Raw genomic sequence first — 20930 nt, forward strand, 5'->3', positions numbered from 1 at the left:
ATCCTCTCTGCATCCACCTTGTCGAGCCCCCTTAATATCTGATGTGTTTCGATAAGATCACCTCTCATTCTTTTAAACTCCAATGAGTATAGGTCCAACCTGCTCAACCTTTCTTCATATGACAACCCCTTCATCTCAGGAATCAACCTCGGGAACCTTCTCTGAACTGTCTCCAGTGCAAGTATATCCTTCCTTAAATAAGGAGACCAAAACTGTATGCAGTACTCTAGGTGTGGTCTTACCAACATCCTATACAGTTGTAGTAGGACTTTTATACTCCAGCCCCCTTGCAATAAAGGCCAACATTCCATTTGCTTCCTAATTACTTGCTGTACCTGCATACTAACTTTTTGTGTTTCATGTTCAAGGAATCCTCTGTACCACTGCATTTTGTAATCTCTCCCCATTTAAATAATAATTAGCTTTTTTATTTTTCCTACCAAAGTGGATAACCTCACATCTTCCCACATTATACTCCATCTGCCAAATGTTTCCCCACTCACTTAGCCTGTCTATATCCCTTTGTACATTTGTTGCGTCCTCACAATTTGCTTTCCCACCCATCTTTGTATCATCAGCAAACTTGGTTACATTGTACTCGGTCCCTTCATCCAAGTCATTAATATAGATTGTAAATAGTTGAGGCCCCAGTACTGATCCCTGCGGCACCCCACTAGTCACTGTTTGCCAACCTGAAAATGACCTATTCATCCCAACTCTCTGTTTTCTGTTAGTTAGCCAATCTTCTATTCATGCTAATATATTACCCCCAACACCGTGAGCTCTTATCTTGTGCAGTAACCTTTTATGTGGCACCTTATCGAATGCCTTATGGAAATCCAAATACACCACATCCATTGGTTCCCCCTCCACCCTGCTCATTACATCTTCAAAGAACTCCAGCAAATTTGTCAAACATGACTTCCCTTTCATAAAACCATGCTGAGTCTGCTTGACTTCATTATGATTTTCTAAATGTTCGACTACTGCTTCCTTAATGATGGACTCCAGCATTTTCCCAACGACAGATGTTAAGCTAACTGGTCTATAGCTTCCTGCTTTCTGTCTCCTTCCTTTCTTAAATAGGGGCGTTACATTTGCAGTTTTCCAGTACTCTGGGACCTCTCCAGAATCCAGGGAATTTTACAACCAATGCATCCACTATCTCTGCAGCTACTTCTTTTAAAACCCTAGGGAGCAATAAGTATGTTGAATGAAGAGTGGGAAATGGGGAGTGTGTCACAATATTGACATGAACTGGCTTGAGTGAGATGTTGCCCTATAACAATGCACTCAGTAAACCGTGTTACAACACTGTACAATCCTAGAATGTTACAGCACAGAAAGAGACCATTTGGATAATCTGGCCCAATGATTTTCTCCACACAAACCACCTAGTCCCCACTATCCACAGCCTTGAATATTGCACGGTTACTTTGCAAGATGAAAATATGGTACATTTTATAGTGAATCATCCAGTTGCAATTCTCAATACAATAAGGATATTTCTGCTGGTCACTGCTGCAAATAAAAGGAGCGTGTTTAAAAAAGAAAGCACCCAAATGATGCCTCAGACAGCATCTCGATCCCTGCAACCCTCAGAGTGAGCGACAATAACCTGTGGTCTCTCCTTTCCCTCCCCTCAACGCACTCATTTTTGCCGCCGAGACGGTACATGTCCAGGTAGTAACCCTCTGCCCATTCTCCATAGGTTAGCCCAGGCAAGGAGTGTTGGTGGTGCAGTCAAGCCCACCTCGGTCCTGCTGTCACCTCATGTCACGCCCATCAGAGTTGCGAGGCAGACATTGGGATTAGTCATCCCACATAGCCTCGGGCACTGAGGCCAGATACAGGGCCCCAGCTTCTAATTTAGCACAGATAGGATGGGGGGGGATGGGGAGGAGATAGACAGCACAAATAGGGGAAGAGATCCTTCCCTAAATGGTTCAGTCCTGCACTGTCTCACCCTCTGAGGCATGCGTTTTCTCCTTCTTTACTTGCAAAAAGTGAGTAGAAATATTTGTGTCGTACTGAGGATTGTAACGGAGAGATTCACTGTAAAATTATTACATTTTCAGCTTACGAACTCTCTATACCTACAGCACTGTGACCAAGCTTACTCAGTACAGCTTTATTGCTACCAATTGTTACAGGGGAATAAATCTTGTTCTAATTGGTAACAGAATACAAAATGCCACAAGAGGCATCTTAGGTGCTCAGAAAAGGTTTCTAACATCTCAATGTGCAGGATTTGAACAGTAAAATCTGAACTATAAAATACCATTCAGACTATAAACTGCTGAAATTTTCCTCCATATTGAAGGGCTTGGTGAAGATTAACCTCCCAGCACAAGCCTTGCTCCTGTCTGGTCAGACGTGGCTCAGTAGGCAGCACACTCGCCTCTGAGTTAGAAGGTTGTTCAAGTCCCACTCCAGGGACTTGAGCACAAAAAGCTAGGCTGACTCTCAGTGCAGTGCTGAGGGAGTGCTACACTGCCGGATCGGCGGCCCGGCCCGGAAATTGGCGTGGTTCCGGACTGCAAGACCATCAGCAGGCCGGGGCCATTAGAGGGAGCAGCGTGCGGTGGCATGCCACTGCAGGGAGCAGTGTGTGCTGCTGCAGGAGGGCGACGGCTGACTGCAGTGCGGGCAGGTACAGCAGGAACGGCAAAGGAGCGGTAAGAGACTGTAGAGGGATGTGATCAGGGCCCAGAAGAGGCGAGGGCCCAGGGACAGCACGGGCCAGCCCACACTGCGATATGTGTGCGCACCAGGTCTGTGCAGCAGAGCTGGTCTCCAGTCATCTTGGTTAATCCTTGCCACTGGACCAAGACCTAGCTCTGTCAAGCCCGTGTGGAGGCTGGGGTGCAATGGCTACCACACGTTAAAAAAATCCACGCACAGGCATCTTCCAGCCTTCAAGATGTAGTTCGGGACCTGGAATATTAGGTTCTTCATGGAAACACCTGTGAACTCATCCCTTTTCGGCGTGGAAGCAAGTCATCCTCATTTCGAGGGACTGTCTATGATGATGATGCACTGTCGGAGGTGCCATTTTTCGGAAGAGACGGTAAACAGAAGCCCTGTCTGCTCTCTCAGGTGGACATAAAAAATCCCACGGCACTATTTTGAAGAAGAGCGGGGGAGTTTCCCCCAGTGTCCTGACCGATATTCACCTTGCCTTTGGCAAATTGGCTGCAACGCTTCCTATTTTACAAGAGTGACATCACTTCAATAAGTACTTCATTCAACATAATGCGCTTTGGGACTTCCTGAGGCTTTATAAATGAAGGTCTTCCTTTATATATTGACAAAGTGTAACTTTATGCGAGGTATTCTTCTCACCCCTTCCCACCCCACCCCCGACCCCCTGGGAATGTGTTGGGAACAGTTTCTGTTCCTGGCGATGCCAATTGTCAATGCTTCCGGTGGGATCGCAGTTTTATCGATGGCAGAGGGCCATGGAAGTTGCCACCTCTCCCCGGGGGGGCGGTGGTTACACATCAGTCTGCTTGGGCTCTTTCAGCATCCCTTGAACACAGTTTGTCTAATTGGGCATAAAGGCGACACTGGATTACCCATGCTAGCATCATCTAATCCAGCACAGGTATGTTACATCACGGAGTACTCCTGGTGAGGCCACATCTGGAGTACTGTGTCCATATTTAAGGAAGGATATACTTGCATTGGAGGCTGTTCAGAGAAGGTTCACTAGGGTTGATTCCGGAGCTGAGGGGAAAGGTTGAGTAGGTTGGGCCTATACTCATTGGAGTTCAGAAGAATGAGAGGTGAAATTATCGAAATATATAAGAAAATGAGGAGGCTCGACAAGGTGGATGCAGAGAGGATATTTCCACTCATGGGGAAACTAAAACTAGAGGACATAGTCTTAGAATAAGGCGCTGCCCATTTAAAACTGAGATGAGGAGGAATTTCTTCTCTGAAGGTTGTACATCTATGGAATTCTCAGCCCCAGAGAGCTGTGGGGGCTGGGTCATTGAATATATTTAAGGCGGAGATAGATAGATATTTGAGCGATGAGGGAGTAAAGGGTTATGGGGAGTGGGCGGGGAAGTGGAGCTGAGTCCATGATCAGATCAGCCATTATCTTATTGAATGGCGGAGCTGGCTTGAGGGGCCAAATGGCCGACTCCTGCTCCTATTTTTTATGTTCTTATACAGAGTTATACCATCAGTTTGACTCACATTGGATGTTATTCGGTTTTCTGTCTCTCCCTTTCCCCCAACCTATCCAAGTTTATTCACACATTTTCCTGGCCAAGAGGACACCCGGGGAGACTGCCCCACGAGCCTCTACCAATGTCATTCTATAACCAGCCACCAGGAGAGCAGCCCCATAGCAACGGTCCAAGAGGGAGGAGCCAGCTGAACCAGTTTATACTGCTTCCACTTTGCCATCCAATTGCATCACAAGCTTTAAACCTTCTTCCTGCAGGTCCTCCATTCATAAATTCAAACTTCTTTGTGCCATCTTCTCATGCCCAGTGGGATAATGGCGAGACAACAGTTCCATGGTCTCTCACACCACTTTTCAGATACGTACTTAAAACCGCAGTACCTGGGGACGAGGATTCTGATTGGCTGAGATGCCACAACGGAGGATTCTGATTGGCTGAGATGCCACAATGGCACCATTTGCACACGGCTCTATCATCTTGTGTTGCCCTGCCACCAATGAGGGAGGGAAATGGAAAGCTGCAGAGATTCCACACCTTCTGTGGTCAAAACAAAGCCGGAATGGAACAGCAACATACCAGCTTCAGGGATTGGCTGAGATTCCACAAAGACATCATTAGCACACGACCTCACCTGGTGTATCGGGCAAAGGGACCTCTGCAAAACAGGCACCCCGCATTCATGACCAGGTCAGCGGTACCTCGGCATCCTGGACCTGGGATAAAAGGGTGCCAGTTGTCCAAGGATGGAAGGGAACACATCAACCTACTGCTGCATAGTCCTGGAATCCTATTTCAGAGAGATGGACAGATTGGTGACATGGGAAGCCAAATCAATTAATTTTAATGAAGGTGCAGGAATAGAGAGACCAGGGTGGGGGGGGGGGGGGGGGGGAGCGGGGGGAAGGTGCTTCACATGTACAAATTTTTGACAAGTTGAGAAGTCTATTAAAACAGCATTCTGGGCTTTATTAATAACAGCACAAAATCAAGGAAGTTATAAATCACTGGTTAGGTCTTAGCTGGAAGTATTGTGTCCAATTCTGGGCACCGCACATTAGGAAGGACATCAAGGCCTTGGAGAGGGTGCAGAGTAAATTTACCAGAATGAGACCAGGGATAAAAAACTTCAGTTTTGTGGAGAGACCTGAGAAGCTGGGATTGTTCTTGTTGGAGCAGAGAAGGTTAAGGAGAGATTAAATAGTGTTCAAAATTGTGAGGAGTTTTGAGAGAGTACTAAGGAGAAACTGTTTGTGGCAGGAGGGTCAGTAATCAGAGGACACAGATTTAAAATAATTGGCAAATGGACCAGATAGGAGATGAGATTTTTTTTTAAACACAGTGAGTTATGATCTAGAACTCACTGCCTGATAGGGTGATAGAAGCAGATTCAATAGTTACTTTTAAAGGAAATTGGATAAATACTTGAAAAGGGAAAATTTACAGGGCTGTGGGGATTGAGCAGGAAATGGGACTAATTGGGTAGATCTTTCAAAGAGCCAGCACAGGCACAATATGTGGACTGACATCCTTCTGTGCTGTAAGATTCTGTGATTCTGTGAAAAGACAAATCACAGAAAACTCAGGGCTGAGAGATGGAGCCTCTACCCAGGGCGAGTGTTCACTCACACAGTTCGAGGAAGAGAAAGGAATCTCTCCCGCTGTTACTGGATACAGGGAGTAGTCAGAGAGTAGCAGCAATAAATGAAAATCAGAGAAGGGGCAAAAGAACTTGGTGAAGTTGCAATAAATTCCCAGTAAAACACAGACTGTTTACTGTTGGGGTGTTTCATAATCTTCGAGGAATAGGTCTTTCCAAGGATTAGTAAATTGTGTTAGGGAAATTGATGGGATTGAAGGCCGATAAATCTCCAGGGCCTGATAGTCTGCATCCCAAAGTACTTAAGGAAGTGGCCCTAGAAATAGTGGATGCATTGGTGGTCATTTTCCAACATTCTATAGACTCGAGATCAGTTCCTATGGACTGGAGAGTAGCTAATGTAACACCACTTTTTAAAAAAGGAAGGAGAGAGAAAACAGGGAATTATAGACCGGCTAGCCTGACATCGGTGGTGGGGAAAATGTTGGAATCAATTATTAAAGATGTAATAGCAGCGCATTTGGAAAGCAGTGACAGGATTGGTCCAAGTCAGCATGGATTTATGAAAGGGAAATCATGCTTGACAAATCTAGAATTTTTTGAGGATGTAACTAGTAGAGTGGATGAGGGAGAACCAGTGGATGTGCTATATTTGGACTTTCAAAAGGCTTTTGACAAGATCCCACACAAGAGATTAGTGTGTAAAATTAAGGCACATGGTATTGGGGGTAATGTACTGACGTGGATAGAGAACTGGTTGGCAGACAGGAAGCAGAGAGTTGGGATAAACGGGTCCTTTTTAGAATGGCAGGCAGTGCCTAGTGGGGTGCCGCAGGGTTCAGTGCTGGGACCCCAGCTATTTACAATATACATTAATGATTTGGACGAAGGAATTGAATGTAATATCTCCAAGTTTGCAGATGACACTAAGCTTGGTGGCAGTGTGAGCTGTGAGGAGAATGCTAAGAGGCTGCAGAGTGACTTGGATAGGTAAGGTGAGTGGGCAAATGCATGGCAGATGCAGTATAATGTAGATAAATGTGAGGTTATCCACTTTGGTGGCAAAAACAAGGAGGCAGAATATTATCTAATTGGTGACAGATTAGGAAAAGGGGAGGTGCAACAAGGCTTGGGTGTCATGGTACATCAGTCATTGAAGGTTGGCATGCAGGTACAGCAGGATTGAAGAGGATTTACTGTGATTGAAAGGTTGCATTAGAGAGAGCAGCGTGCGGAGACGCAGTCCCGGCCTGCAAGACCATCAGAGGGCTGCGAAGCCAGGTCGCTGATTGCAGTGCAGGCAGGCACAGCAGGAGGGGCAAAGGAGCGGCAAGAGTTTGTAGATGGAAGTGACCGGGACCCAGGAGAGGCGTGAGTCTGGGGCCCAGAAGGGACAAGGGAACAGGGACAGCGTGGACCAGCCCACACTGCTATATGTGCGCCCACTAGGTCCGTGCAGCAGAGCTGGTCTCCAGTCGTCTGGGGTAATCCTTGTCACTGGACCAAGACCTAGCTCTGTCAAACCCACCACACGTTAAAAAAATCCACGCACAGGCATCTTCCACCTTCCAAGATGTAGTTCAGGATCTGGAATACTAGGTCCTTCATTGAAACACCTGTAAACTCATCCCTTTTTGGCGTGGAAGCAAGTCATCCTCACTTCGAGGGATTGCCTATGATGATGATGATGACAGCAGGCGGTGCGAAGGCAAATGGCATGTTGGCCTTCATAGCGAGAGGATTTGAGTATAGGAGCATGGAGGTCTTACTGCAGTTGTACAGGGCTTTGGTGAGGCCACACCTTGAATATTGTATACAGTTTTGTTCTCCTAACCTGAGGAAGGACGTTCTTGCTATTGAGGGAGTGCCGCGAAGGTTTACCAGACTGATTCCCGGGATGGCAGGACTGACATATGAAGAAAGACTGGATCAACTAGGCTTATATTCACTGTAATTTAAAAGAATGAGACGAGAAACATATAAAATTCTGACAGGATTGTACAGGTGAGATGCAGGAAGAATGTTCCCAATGTTGGGGAAGTCCAGAACCAGGGGACACAGTCTAAGGATAAGGGGTAAGCCATTTAGGCCCGAGATGAGGAGAAATTTCTTCACTCAGAGAATTGTGAACCTGTGGAATTGCCTACCGCAGAGAGTTGTTGAGGCCAGTTCGTTGGATATATTCAAAAGGGCGTTAGATGTGGCGCTTACGACTAAAGACTCGAAGGGCCGAATAGCCTACTCCTGCATCTATGTTTCTATGTTTCTATGACTACATTGGGAAATCCCAGAGTGCCCATTCTGCATTTGTCTCCACAATGTGAACATTTAAATAAATGAGAAGGAATTCTCTCTTCAGCTGAGCTTGACGGTGTTTATTATCATAGAATTATAGAAATTCACAGCACAGAAGGAGGCAATTCAGCCCAACATGTCTGTGCCGGCCGAAAAATCTTTGCAGCCAATCCAACTTTCCAGCTCTCGGTCCGTAGCCTTGTAGGTTACGACACTTCAAGTGCATATCCAAGTACTTTTTAAAGGTGATGAGGGTTTCTGCCTCTGCCACCCTTTCAGGAAATGAGTTCCAGACACCCACAACCCTCTGGGTGAATAAGGTTCTCCTTATATCTCCCCTTTAATCCTCCTACCAAATACTTTAAATCTATGCTCCCTGGTTATCGACCTCTGTACTAAGGGAAACAGGTCCTTCATATCCATTCTATCTGGGCCCCTCATAATTTTATACACCTCAACCTCAGCCTCCTCTGTTCAAAAGAAAATACTACCAGCCTATCCAGTCTTTCCTCATAGCTAAAATTCTCCAGTCCAGGCAGCATCCTTGTAAATCTCCTCTGAACCCTCTCTAATGCAATCGTATCTTTCCTGTAATGTGGTGCCCAGAACTGTAACATAGAAACATAGAAAATAGGTGCAGGAGTAGACCATTCCGTCCTTCGAGCCTGCACCATCATTCAATAAGATCATGGCAGATCATTCCCTCAGTACCCCTTTCCTGCTTTCTCTCCATACCCCTTGATCCCTTTAGCCATAAGGGCCATATCTAACTCCCTCTTGAAGATTTCTAATGAACTGGCTTTCTGCAGTAGAGAATTCCACAGATTAACAACTCTCTGAATGAAGAAGTTTCTCCTCATCTCAGTCCTAAATGGCTTACCTCTTTATCCTTAGACCATCATCCCTGGTTCTGGACTTCCTCAGTATCGGGAACATTCTTCCTGCCTCTAACCTATCCAATCCCGTCAGAATTGCATATGATTCTATGAGATCTCCTCTCATTCTTCTAAACTCCAGTGAATAAAGGCACAGTCGATCCAGTCTCTCCTCATATGTCAGTCCTGCTATCCCGGGAATCAGTCTGGTGAACCTTTGCCGCACTCCTTCAATTGCAAGAACATCCTTCCTCAGATTAGGAGACCAAACCTGACCACAATATTCCGGTGAGGCCTCACTAAGGCCCCTGTACAACTGAAGTAAGACCTCCCTGCTCCTATACTCAAATCCCCTAGCTATGAAGGCCAACATGCCATTTGCCTTCTTCACCGCCTGCTGTACCTGCATGCTAACTTTCAATGACTGATGTACCATGACACCCAGTTGCACCTCCCCTTTTCCCAATCTGCCGCCATTCAGATAATATTCTGCCTTCCTGTTTTTGCCACCAAAGTGGATAACCTCACATTTATCTACATTATACTGCATCTGCCATGCATTTGCCCACTCACCTAACCTGTCCAAGTTATCCTGCAACCTCTTAGCATCCTCCTCAAAGCTCACACCGCCACCCGACTAGTGTCACCTGCAAAGTTGGAGATATTACACTCAATTTCTTCATCTACATCATTGATGTATATTGTAAATAGCTGGGGTCCCAGCACTGAACGCTGCGGCACCCCACTAGGCACTGCCTGCCTTTCTGAAAAGGACCCATTTATCCCGACTCTCTACTTCCTGTCTGCCAACCAGTTCTCTATCCACTTCAATATATTACCCCCAATACCATATGCCTTAATTTTGCACACTAATCTCTTGTGTGGGACCTTGCCAAAAAGAACATAAGAATTAGGAACAGGAGTAGGCCATCTAGCCCCTCGAGCCTGCTCCGCCACTCAACAAGATCATGGTTGATCTGGCCGTGGACTCACCTCCACTTACCCGCCCGCTCCCCATAACCCTTAATTCCCTTATTGGTTAAAAATCTATCTATCTGTGATTTGAATACATTCAATGAGCTAGCCTCAACTGCTTCCCTGGGCAGAGAATTCCACAGATTTACAACCCTCTGGGAGAAGAAATTCCTTCTCAACTCGATTTTAAATTGGCTCCCCCGTATTTTGAGGCTGTGCCCCCTAGTTCTAATCTCCCCGACCAGTGGAAACAACCTCTCTGCCTCTATCTTGTCTATCCCTTTCATTATTTTAAATGTTTCTATAAGATCACCCCTCATCATTCTCCAACGAGTAAAGACCCAGTCTACTCAATCTATCATCATAAGGTAAACCCCTCATCTCCGGAATCAGCTTAGTGAATCGTCTCTGTACCCCCTCCAAAGCTAGTATATCCTTCCTTAAGTAAGGTGACCAAAACTGCACGCAGTACTCCAGGTGCGGCCTCACCAATACCCTGTACAGTTGCAGCAGGACCTCCCTGCTTTTGTACTCCATCCCTTTCGCAATGAAGGCCAACATTCCATTCGCCTTCCTGATTACCTGCTGCACCTGCAAACTAACTTTTTGGGATTCATGCACAAGGACCCCCAGGTCCCTCTGCACCGCAGCATGTTGTAATTTCGCCCCATTCAAATAATATTTCCTTTTACTATTTTTTTTTCCAAGGTGGATGACTTCACATTTTCCGACATTGTATTCCATCTGCCAAACCTTAGCCCATTCGCTTAACCTATCTAAATCTCTTTGCAGCCTCTCTGTGTCCTCTACACAACCCGCTTTCCCACTAATCTTTGTGTCATCTGCAGATTTTGTTACACAACACTCTGTCCCCTCTTCCAGGTCATCTATGTATATTGTAAACAGTTGTGGTCCCAGCACCGATCCCTGTGGCACACCACTAACCACCGATTTCCAACCTGAAAAGGACCCATTTAACCCGACTCTCTGCTTTCTGTTCGCCAGCCAATTCTCTATCCATGCTAATACATTTCCTCTGACTCCGCGTACCTATATCTTCTGCAGTAACCTTTTGTGTGGCACCTTATCGAATGCCTTTTGGAAATCTAAATACACCTAATCCATCGGTACACCTCTATCCACCATGCTCGTTATATCCTCAAAGAATTACAGTAAATTAGTTAAACATGATTTCCCCTTCATGAATCCATGTTGCGTCTGCTTGATTGCACTATTCCTATCTCGATGTCCCGCTATTTCTTCCTTAATGATAGCTTCAAGCATTTTCCCCACTACAGATGTTAAACTAACCGGCCTATAGTTACCTGCCTTTTGTCTGCCCCCTTTTTTAAACAGAGGTGTTACATTAGCTGCTCTCCAATCCGCTGGGACCTCCCCAGAGTCCAGAGAATTTTGGTAGATTATAACGAATGCATCTGCTATAACTTCCGCCATCTCTTTTAATACCCTGGGATGCATTTCATCAGGACCAGGGGGCTTGGCTACCTTGAGATCCATTAGCCTGCCCAGCACTACCCCTCCTAGTGATAGTGATTGTCTCAAGGTCCTCCCTTCCCACATTCCAGTGACCAGCAATTTTTGGTTTTTGTGTCTTCCACTGTGAAGACCGAAGCAAAATAATTGTTTATGGTCTCAGCCATTTCCACATTTCCCATTATTAAATCCCACTTCTCATCTTCTAAGGGACCAACATTTACTTTAGTCACTCTTTTCCGTTTTATATATCAGTAAAAGCTTTTACTATCCTTTTTTATGTTTTGCGCAAGTTTACTTTTGTAATCTATCTTTCCTTTCTTTATTGCTTTCTTAGTCATTCTTTGCTGTCGTTTAAAATTTTCCCAATCTTCTAGTTTCCCACTAACCTTGGCCACCTTATACGCATTGGTTTTTAATTTGATACTCTCCTTTATTTCCTTGGTTATCCACGGCTGGTTATCCCTTCTCTTACCGCCCTTCTTTTTCACTGGAATATATTTTTGAAATAGCCTTTTGAAAGTCCAAATACTCCACATCCACTGGTTCTCCCCTGTCCACTCTACTAGTTACATCCTCAAAAAATTCTAAAAGATATGTCAATCATGATTTCCCTTTCATAAATCCATGCTGACTTGGACCGATCCTGTCACTACTTTCCAAATGCACTGCTACTTCATTTTTAATAATTGATTCCAACATTGTCCCCACTACCGATGGCTAACTGGTCTATTATTCCCCGTTTTCTCTCTCCCTCCTTTTTTTAAAAGTGGTGTTATATTCGGTACCCTCCAGTCCATAGGAACTGATCCAGAGTTGATAGACTGTTGGAAAATGATCACCAATGCATCCACTATTTCTTGGGCCACTTCCTTAAGTACTCTGGGATGCAAACTATCAGGCCCTGGAGATTTATCTGCCTTCAACCCCATCAATTTCCTTAACCTACACAGTACTCCAGCTGTGGCCTGACTAGTGTTTTACACAGTTCAAGCATAACCTCCCTGCTCTTATATACTATGCCTTGGCTAATAAAGGAAAGTATCCTGTACGCCTTCTTAACCACCTTATCTACCTGGCTTGCCAGCTTCAGGGATCTGTGGACCTGTACTCCAAGGTCCCTTTGTTTCTCTACACTTCTCAGTGTCTTACCATTTAATGTGTATTCCCTTGCCTTGTTAACCCTTCCCAAATGCATTAGTTCTCCGGATTAAATTGCATTTGCCACTTTTCTGCCCACCTGACGAGTCGATTGATATCTTCCTGCAGTCTACAACTTGATTCTTCACTATCAACCACACAACCAATTTTTGTATCATCTGCAAACGTCTTAATTATGCTCCCTACACTGAAGTCTAAATCATTGACATATACGATAAAAAGCAAGGGACTGAGTACTGAGCCCTGTGGAACCCCACTGGATACAGCCTTTCAGTCACAAAATGCCTATCAACCATTACCCTGTGCATCCTGCCACTGAGCCAATTTTGGATCCAACTTGCCACTTTGCCTTGGATCCCAGGGGCTTGTACTTTTCTGACCAGTCTGTCGTGTGGGACCTTGGCAAGAACCTTGCTAAAGTCCATATATACTACATCAAATGCGTTATCCTCATTGACCCTCCTTGTTACCTTCTCAAAAAATTAAATTAAGTTGTCAGACACAACCTTTCCTTAACAAATCCATGCTGACTGTCCTTCATTAATCCATTCCTTTCTAAATGACAATTAATACAGCCCCTTAGAATTTTTTCCAATCCTTTTCCCACACTGACGTTAGGCTGACTGGCCTATAATTACTCGGTCTATCCCTTTCTCCCTTTTTAAACAAAGGCACACGTTAGCAGTCCTCCAGTCCTCTGGCACCACACCTGTAGCCAGAGGTCTGGAAAATGATGGTCAGAGCCTCTGCTATTTCCTCCCTTGCTTCTCTTAACAGCCTGGGCTACATTTCATCCAGGCCACGGGGTTTATCTACTTTCAAAGAACATTAGAGTCATATGTTGGGAATTTCCATGGAGATGCTCCTGATTGGCCATTGTAACTTTGGTGGAGGATGGGTGGAATGCCGATGCATTCGTGTTTCCGCTGATCTCCCGCAGCTGATTGGGAGGAAATTCCCAGCGATTGAGACTTACAGCACAGAATTCGGCCATTGGGCCTGTCGCGCGGAACCTGTGAAGCACAAAGTCTGATCTCCACAGTGCGGTCACCCCACCCCCCCATCATGCAGAGTGGCGCGACTGCCATGCTAAGTGGGCAAACCAATGGCAGATCAAGCAGCCCAAAAGTAGGCTTCCAGAAAGTGCTGTGGGCCATCAGCAGCAGCAGAATTCTTTATCGTCATAACCTGTAACCCGGTGGCCTGACACATCACTCACTCCTCCAGCACCATCAAACCAGCCAATTTAATTCACTACAGGTGATATCAAGAAATGGCTGAGCGCACTGGATTCATGGGCCCCGACTATATCCCGGCTGTTGTGCTGAAGACTTATGCTCCAGAATTAGCCGTTCCTCTAGTCAAGCTGTTCCAGTACAGCTACAACACGGACATTGTGGATAACTGCCCTGATGGGTCCTTTCCACAAAAAGCAGGACAAATCCAATCCGGCCAATTACCACCCCATCAGCCTATTCTCAATCATCAGCAAAGTGATGGAAGATGTTGCTGAAATGCTAACAAGCGGCATTTACTCACCAATAACCTGCTCACTGATGCTCAGTTTGAGTTCCACCAGGACCAATCGGCTCCAGACCCGTCACAGCCTTGGTTCAAACATGGACAAAAGAGCTGAATTCCACATCAACATAGCATTTGACCAAGTGTGGCATCAAGGAGCCCTAGTAAAACTGAAGTGAGTGGGGATCGGGAAAGTCTCCACTGGCTGGAGTCATACCTAGCACAAAGGAAAATGGTTGTGGTGGTTGGAGGCCAATCATCACAGCTCCAGGACATCACTGCAGAAGATCCTCAGGGAAGTGTCCTAGGTCCAACCATCTTCAGCAGCTTCATCAATGAACTTTCCTCCATCATCAGTTCAGAAGTGGGGATGTTCGCTAATGACTGCACAGTGTTCAGTTCCATTCACAACTCCTCAGATAATGAAGCAGTTCATGTCCGCATGCAGCAAGAGCTGAACGACATTCAGGCTTGGGCTGATAAATGGCAAGTAACATTTGCGCCATGCAAGTGCCAGGCAATGACCATCTCCAACAAGCGAGAGTCTAGCCTCCACCCCTTGACATTCAATGGCATTACCATTGCTGAATCCCCCACCACCAACATCCTGGGGGTCACCATTGACCAGAAACTTAACTGGACCAGCCACATAAATAGTGTGGCAACAAGATCAGGTCAGAGGCTGGGTATTCTGTGGCGAGTGTCTCACCTCCTGACTCCCCAAAGCCTTTCCACCATCTACAAGGCACAAGTCAGGAGTGTGATGGAACACTCTCCACTTGCCTGGATTAGTGCAGCTCCAACAACACTCAAGAAGCTCAACACCATCCAGGACAAAACAGCCCGCTTGATTGGCACCCCATCCACCACCTTCAACATCCCCTCCCTCCACCACCGGCGCACCGTGGCTGCTGTGTGTATCATCTACAAGATGAACTGCAGCAACTCGCCAAGGCTTCTTCGGCAGCACCTCCCAAACCCGTGACCTCTACCACCTAGAAGGACAAGGGCAGCAGGCGCAAGGGAACACCATCACCTCCACGTTCTCCTACAAGTCACACACCATCCTGACTTGGAAATATATCGCCATTCCTTCATCGTCGCTGGGTCAAAATCCTGGAAAACCCTCCCTAACAGCACTGTGGGAGAACCTTCACCACACGGACTGCAGATGTTCAAGAACATCTCACCTCCACCTTCTCAAGGGCAATTAGGGATGGGCAATAAATGCTGGACTTGCCAGCAACGCCCACATCCCAGGAACCAATATTAAAAAAAATCCAACCCTGGTTCAATGTAGATGTTGAGGATCATGCCAGGAGCAGCACCAGGCATACCTTAGAATGAGGTTCAAACCTCGTGAAGCTACAACATAGGACTACCTGCACACTAGACATCAAAAACCGCAGGCTATAGATAGAGCTAAGTCGTTCCATAATCAACAGAATAGCGCAAAGCTCTCTCTTCCTACCACATCTGGTCGAGAAAGTTGCTAGACAATCGGGCAACTAACAGGAGGAGGAGGCTCCATGAATATCGCCATCCTCAACCACGATGGAACCTAGGAGGTGGTGCAAGAGACCAGACGGAACTGTTTGCAAGTGTCTTCAGCCAAAAGTGCTGAATGGATGATCATCCCTGGCCTCCGCCCGAGGTCCCCTTCATCAGAGACACCAGTGTCCAGCCAATTCAGTTCACATTCCGACATGGAGAAGTGGCTGAGTGCACTGGACATAGTCAAGGCTCCCCACCCCCACGACATCCCAGCTGTGGTACTGAAGACCTGTGCATTTAGTTAGCTGCTCCCCTGGCCAAGCTAGATCAGTGTAGCAATGACACTGGCATCTACCCAATAATGTAGAAATTGCCCAGGTATGTCCTATCCACAAAAGGCAGGAAGTACCCATTCCCTCTACGCACCATACGTACAATCTGTAGGATGCACTGCAGCAACTCACCAAACTTACTGAGAGGGAGAAGAATAGCAATATTCTCATCTTCCTCCTCCATTACCATCTAATCTGATACTTCGGTGCAGTACTGAGGGAATGCTGTAATGTCAGAGGTGCTGTCTTTCGGTTAAGACATTAAACCGAGTCCACGTCGGCCCTCTCAGGTGGACGTAAAAGATCCCATGGCAGCATTCGCAGAATATCAGGAGAGTTCTCCCGGTGTCCTGGCCAACAATAATCCCTCAACCAACATCATTAAAACAGATGATCTGGGCATTTATTTTATGACTGTTTGTGGGACCTTGCTGTGTGGAAATTGGCTGCTGCATTTCTTATATTGCTATGGGATCTGTTAGGTCCACCTGAAAGGGTAGGCTTGATATAAAGTCTCATTGGAAAGAGGGCACCTCTGACAGTGCAGCACTCACCTGGTACTGCACTGAAGTGTCGGTCTGGATTATGTGCTCAAGTCCCTGGAGTAGGACCTGAATCCACAACCTTCTGACTCAGAGGCGAATTGGACAGAGTGAGTCTACTGCCTGCATCAGTGGGCGAGCTTTTGGCCACCACATCCTTCAAACTCTGTCGCTAAACATCTTAATCTCTCCCACCGGTCCCTCTTGCCACCTTCAGAAGCCTCTTCCAAACTGGCCTAGTCTCCGGTCCCCTCCACTATCTCCGTCCCTGCTGCTGTGTTAAGCGCTGTGGCAGATTTTAAAAGGCTCTATGTAAACGGTTAACGGTGGCTGTAGTCACAGAGAACATGGCTGCGCTGTTTTGGACCCTGCGTGATATCGGCACCGAGCAACGGAAGGAATACAGGAAATGTTCCCTTCCCAGTCACTGATGTCCCTCAACTGGATGAGAACAAACACACCATGACCTCCATCCTCTCCCTGACCCAAGCAATGCACAGCCTTGGGGATCAAATCGTGTGCAGCAACCTGGTATCTGCTCCAACACACACACACACACACACACACAATTCTGGACCCTACACTGGTACAATAAAGAAATAAATACACACAAACCAGTTCACAAATCACAAGACGGAGTGTGTGAGGCGCTAGGGAGTTTAATAACATGCCAGTAAAGGGTATTTAAAGCAAATACCATGAGTTGGCCATGCAATACCCGTGGATCGAACTCTCCATTAAACGGACTCACTCTCTTTATGCACACTCAAGTTGTGGGGGAGGGCTCCGGCCCACGACCATCTCTGCTGACGGATCTCGGCCCAGGTTTTCTTGGTCGACCGCTGTACCACGGCTTCGTAACGTTCCTGTGGAAATGCAATGAGAGAGGAGGGTGAGAGGAGTGTCTCATGGGCGGTGCCCGAGGGGGTGGCAAGGGTTGCCAACTCAGTCAGCATTTAGGGGGATGCACGTTTTTCCTTTTCTTTCTTTCATTGAAACAAAACTGTTGGATTTACTTGAAGGAAGAAACTGACTGTAAAGGCGAATTGCAGGGGTTTCCATTTAAGAACATAAGAACATAAGAAATAGGAGCAGGAGTAGGCCATACGGCCCCTCGAGCCTGCTCCGTCATTCAATACAATCATGACTGATCCGATCATGGACACAGCTCCACTTCCCTGCCCGCTCCCCATAACCCCTTATCCCCTTATCGGTTAAGAAACTGTCTATCTCTGTCTTAAATTTATTCAATGTCCCAGCTTCCACAGCTCTCTGAGGCAGCAAATTCCACAGATTTACAACCCTTTGAGAGAAGAAATTCCTCCTCATCTCTGTTTTAAATGGCGGCCCCTTATCCTAAGATCATGCCCCCTAGTTCTAGTCTCCCCCATCAGTGGAAACATCCTCTCTGCATCCAGCTTGTCAAGCCCCCTCATAATCTTATACGTTTCGATAAGATCACCTCTCATTCTTCTGAATTCCAATGAGTAGAGGCCCAACCTACTCAACGTTTCCTAATAAGTCAAACCCCTCATCCCCGGAATCAACCTATTGAACCTTCTCTGAACAGCCTCCAAAGCAAATATATCCTTTCGCAAATATGGAAACCAAAACTGCAAGCAGTATTCCAGGTGTGGCCTCACCAATACCTTATATAACTGTAGCAAGACTTCCCTGCTTTTATACTATTTGTTCTTGGAATGTGGGTGATTTATTGACCATCGCTGGTTGAAACGAGAGCATTAAGAATCAACTATGTAGTGAGAGGCTGGAGTCACCTGTAGACCAGGCCAGGTAGGGGTGCACCCTCTCTGAAGGACATTGGTGAACCAGTTGGGTTTTAAACAACAATCCAGCAGTTTTCTGGTGCCAAGCCACAAATGATCAGATTTACTGAATTGTTTCACAACTTACCCTGGTGGGATCTGAACTCACAGCCTCAGGGTTGTTGGTCCAGTACCAGAACCACTACAGTACCGTTCGGACTCTCTCTTGACATTCTGATAGTCGTTCTGTACAGTGTAGGAAAGATTTGGGATCCTTCAAAGCAGTTGTCTAAAAGCTTGCCATTCCCTGGATTTTATCCCCTGGAATGCAACTGATAGCAAGGACGATTGAACCATTATTGTTGGCACAGGGAATGTCAGAATGGAGCAAAGTTGGCAACAACCCTCCTGAGTAATCATCGGCCACTGCCACCTAGAGTTCTACAAGAGGAAATTGGTCTTCAGCAATAGCGCAAAAGGTGGCGTCTCAGGGAAAGAAAATCGGGCGAGGTGTAGAAAGGGGTGCAGATCCATTATTGGCCCTTTTGTGCTACGGCCAAAGACCAATTTCACCCTCCCAGATATTAGTTGCTATGGTAACTGGTCCCAAAGCCACATGAACTGAGAAAAGCAAAATGATTTGATGTCATCTAGTTACAATATTCTTTTTTCAAAATGACATTTATAATGGTAGTACTACTTGGAAGAAGTTGATCTACTCTGGTCAAAGCTGAGTTATGAAGCTGAAAGGCTTTACCATGGAGCAGGCTATTCTAATTGGGCCTACACATAAAAGCCTCAGTGCAGAGCTGTTGTTTCTTCACATACTGACTCTGCTACCATCAATGTTGCCTCTTTTAAAGGAAATTGATGAGGTAATTGTCTAGTGGTCGGGCCAACAACCATCAAGTCTCTCACCGTATTGGAGCCTGAACATCAGTGGAGGCTGCAAATCAAACCCAGGTGTCAGACAGACTCTCTCGGGAAAGTTGCTACATCTGGAATTGATAGCCTTCCAACGGTGTTAATTCCTGGAGTAAAGCCGCAACGATACACACCTTATTTTTCTGAAGCTTTATTCGCTGCCGTTCCTCAAGTACAGCTCGGCGCTTTTCTATTTTCAGCCTTTGTTCCTCTAACCTCTTCCTCCGATCTTCCATCTGTTTCTCTCGCAGCATTTTGGCCTTTTCCTCCCTTTCCAGCCATATTGATTTCTTGGCAGCTGAGTGGAAAAGCAGAGGAAAAGAGAGAGCGAGAAACGAAAGAGAGGAAGAAAAGAAAAGGGGAAAAGGAAAGAGGGGAGATAGAAGAGAAAAAGAAGAGAGAAAGGGGAAAACAAAAGAACAGATGCGAAGAAGGAAGGAAGAAAATAGGGGATAAGGAAGAAGGGAGGGTGTGAATGGAGGAAGAAAGAGGTGGAGAGGAACAAAGAAGGAGGAGGAGGAATGAAAAAGAGAGAAGGAAGGACGAGGAAGGGGAAAAGGAAGAGGGGAAAGAGTGCGAGAGAGAAAAGGAGGAGAAATAAAAAGGTCAAAGGTGAACTACAAGAATGCATCGTTTGTAAACCACATGTTATTGGTCAGAGACCATTTCCTTCCCTCCCTCTATCCGATTCAGCCCATGGGAATCCCACAGATTACAGGGTGTGAGGGAGGTGGATTAGCAGCAAAGGAAGTGATACCATCATCTATCATTACATGGGCTGAAGCAATGCTCTGTTTAAAGTAGCAGATGTCATTGGTTGAGAGTTGCTGGGATCCTGGGTAAGATGGGATTGTGCAGTGATACATTCCATTGTGGCCACTCGTGATCGGAAGTGCCGTGGTGCCCCACAATAAAGATTCCTCATCTCACTCACTTAAAAAAAACAAAAGAATGTAGGAGAGAGAAACAAAAAATCTACAGAGTGGAGACTAGGCATTTCCACAGAGATATCTATAGAAGTGCAGAGAGCGGGTAGGGGGGGGGGGGGGGCGGGGGAACCGAGGAACAAGACAAGCAAGGCTGCTTTCATTCATCTTCAACAGGCCATATCTAACGCAGCATTGGTAAGTGTCCTGGAATAGGCCACCCTCTGGATAATGTTGCGTGGGGCAGGAGGAGGGGACACAAGGGCAGGGAGAGCAGAGATTAAGCATTGCGTCGACTCACTCCGAGCACATGATGGGCTTTGGAGATACATCTAGACTGCAAGGTTAGATAGATAGGGTCAGTGGATAGATATCATCGTGGGATAGAAACCATGTGAGGGAGGGCGAGGCAGGAACCAGCGGGGGGAGGGGCCTGGTACCATCTCAGGTAACTCTTCATCAAATTTTGAAGAAGGAAATAAGTCACCACACATCTGGGCAGATAAACATCTCACAGCCAGATCAGCTCAGTGCCGTTCCCAATACAGCTCAGGTGGGAAGGGCAAAAGGCCTTCACTGACTGAACTGAGCATAACTGCGAACTTTATTGTCCAGTTTATGCATCAGAAACACCACTGAGTAAGGAGGCTCTCGACCACAATAATAATAACCTACGCAGACAATATACACAATTCACAGAAGCTCCGAGCTCCTTGGATTATAGAATGCACACAGGGGGCTCTCAGTTACATTCACTGTATCCCCTCCTCCCCCTCTGCTCACTCATCCAAGTGACCATTTTTCACGTGCAAGTCCAGACAGCAAGTGT

At 46.3% G+C, this 20930-nt stretch overlaps 1 protein-coding gene across 3 annotated transcripts in view; it reads right to left on the reverse strand.

The window, feature by feature from the left end:
- map7d1a (MAP7 domain containing 1a) overlaps positions 1-20930 on the reverse strand; it is a 202510-nt gene that overhangs the window by 69239 nt on the left and 112341 nt on the right. For all 3 annotated transcript variants that reach the window (XM_070899240.1, XM_070899239.1, XM_070899241.1), the window contains 2 exons: positions 19310-19473; positions 17237-17351 (listed from right to left, as the gene is read on the reverse strand). In XM_070899240.1, the coding sequence (XP_070755341.1) occupies positions 17237-17351; positions 19310-19473 (279 nt within the window). The remainder of the gene's footprint in view (positions 1-17236; positions 17352-19309; positions 19474-20930) is intronic.

Source organism: Pristiophorus japonicus, chromosome 14 (assembly GCF_044704955.1).
Source record: "Pristiophorus japonicus isolate sPriJap1 chromosome 14, sPriJap1.hap1, whole genome shotgun sequence".
NCBI classification, from domain to species: domain Eukaryota; kingdom Metazoa; phylum Chordata; class Chondrichthyes; family Pristiophoridae; genus Pristiophorus; species Pristiophorus japonicus.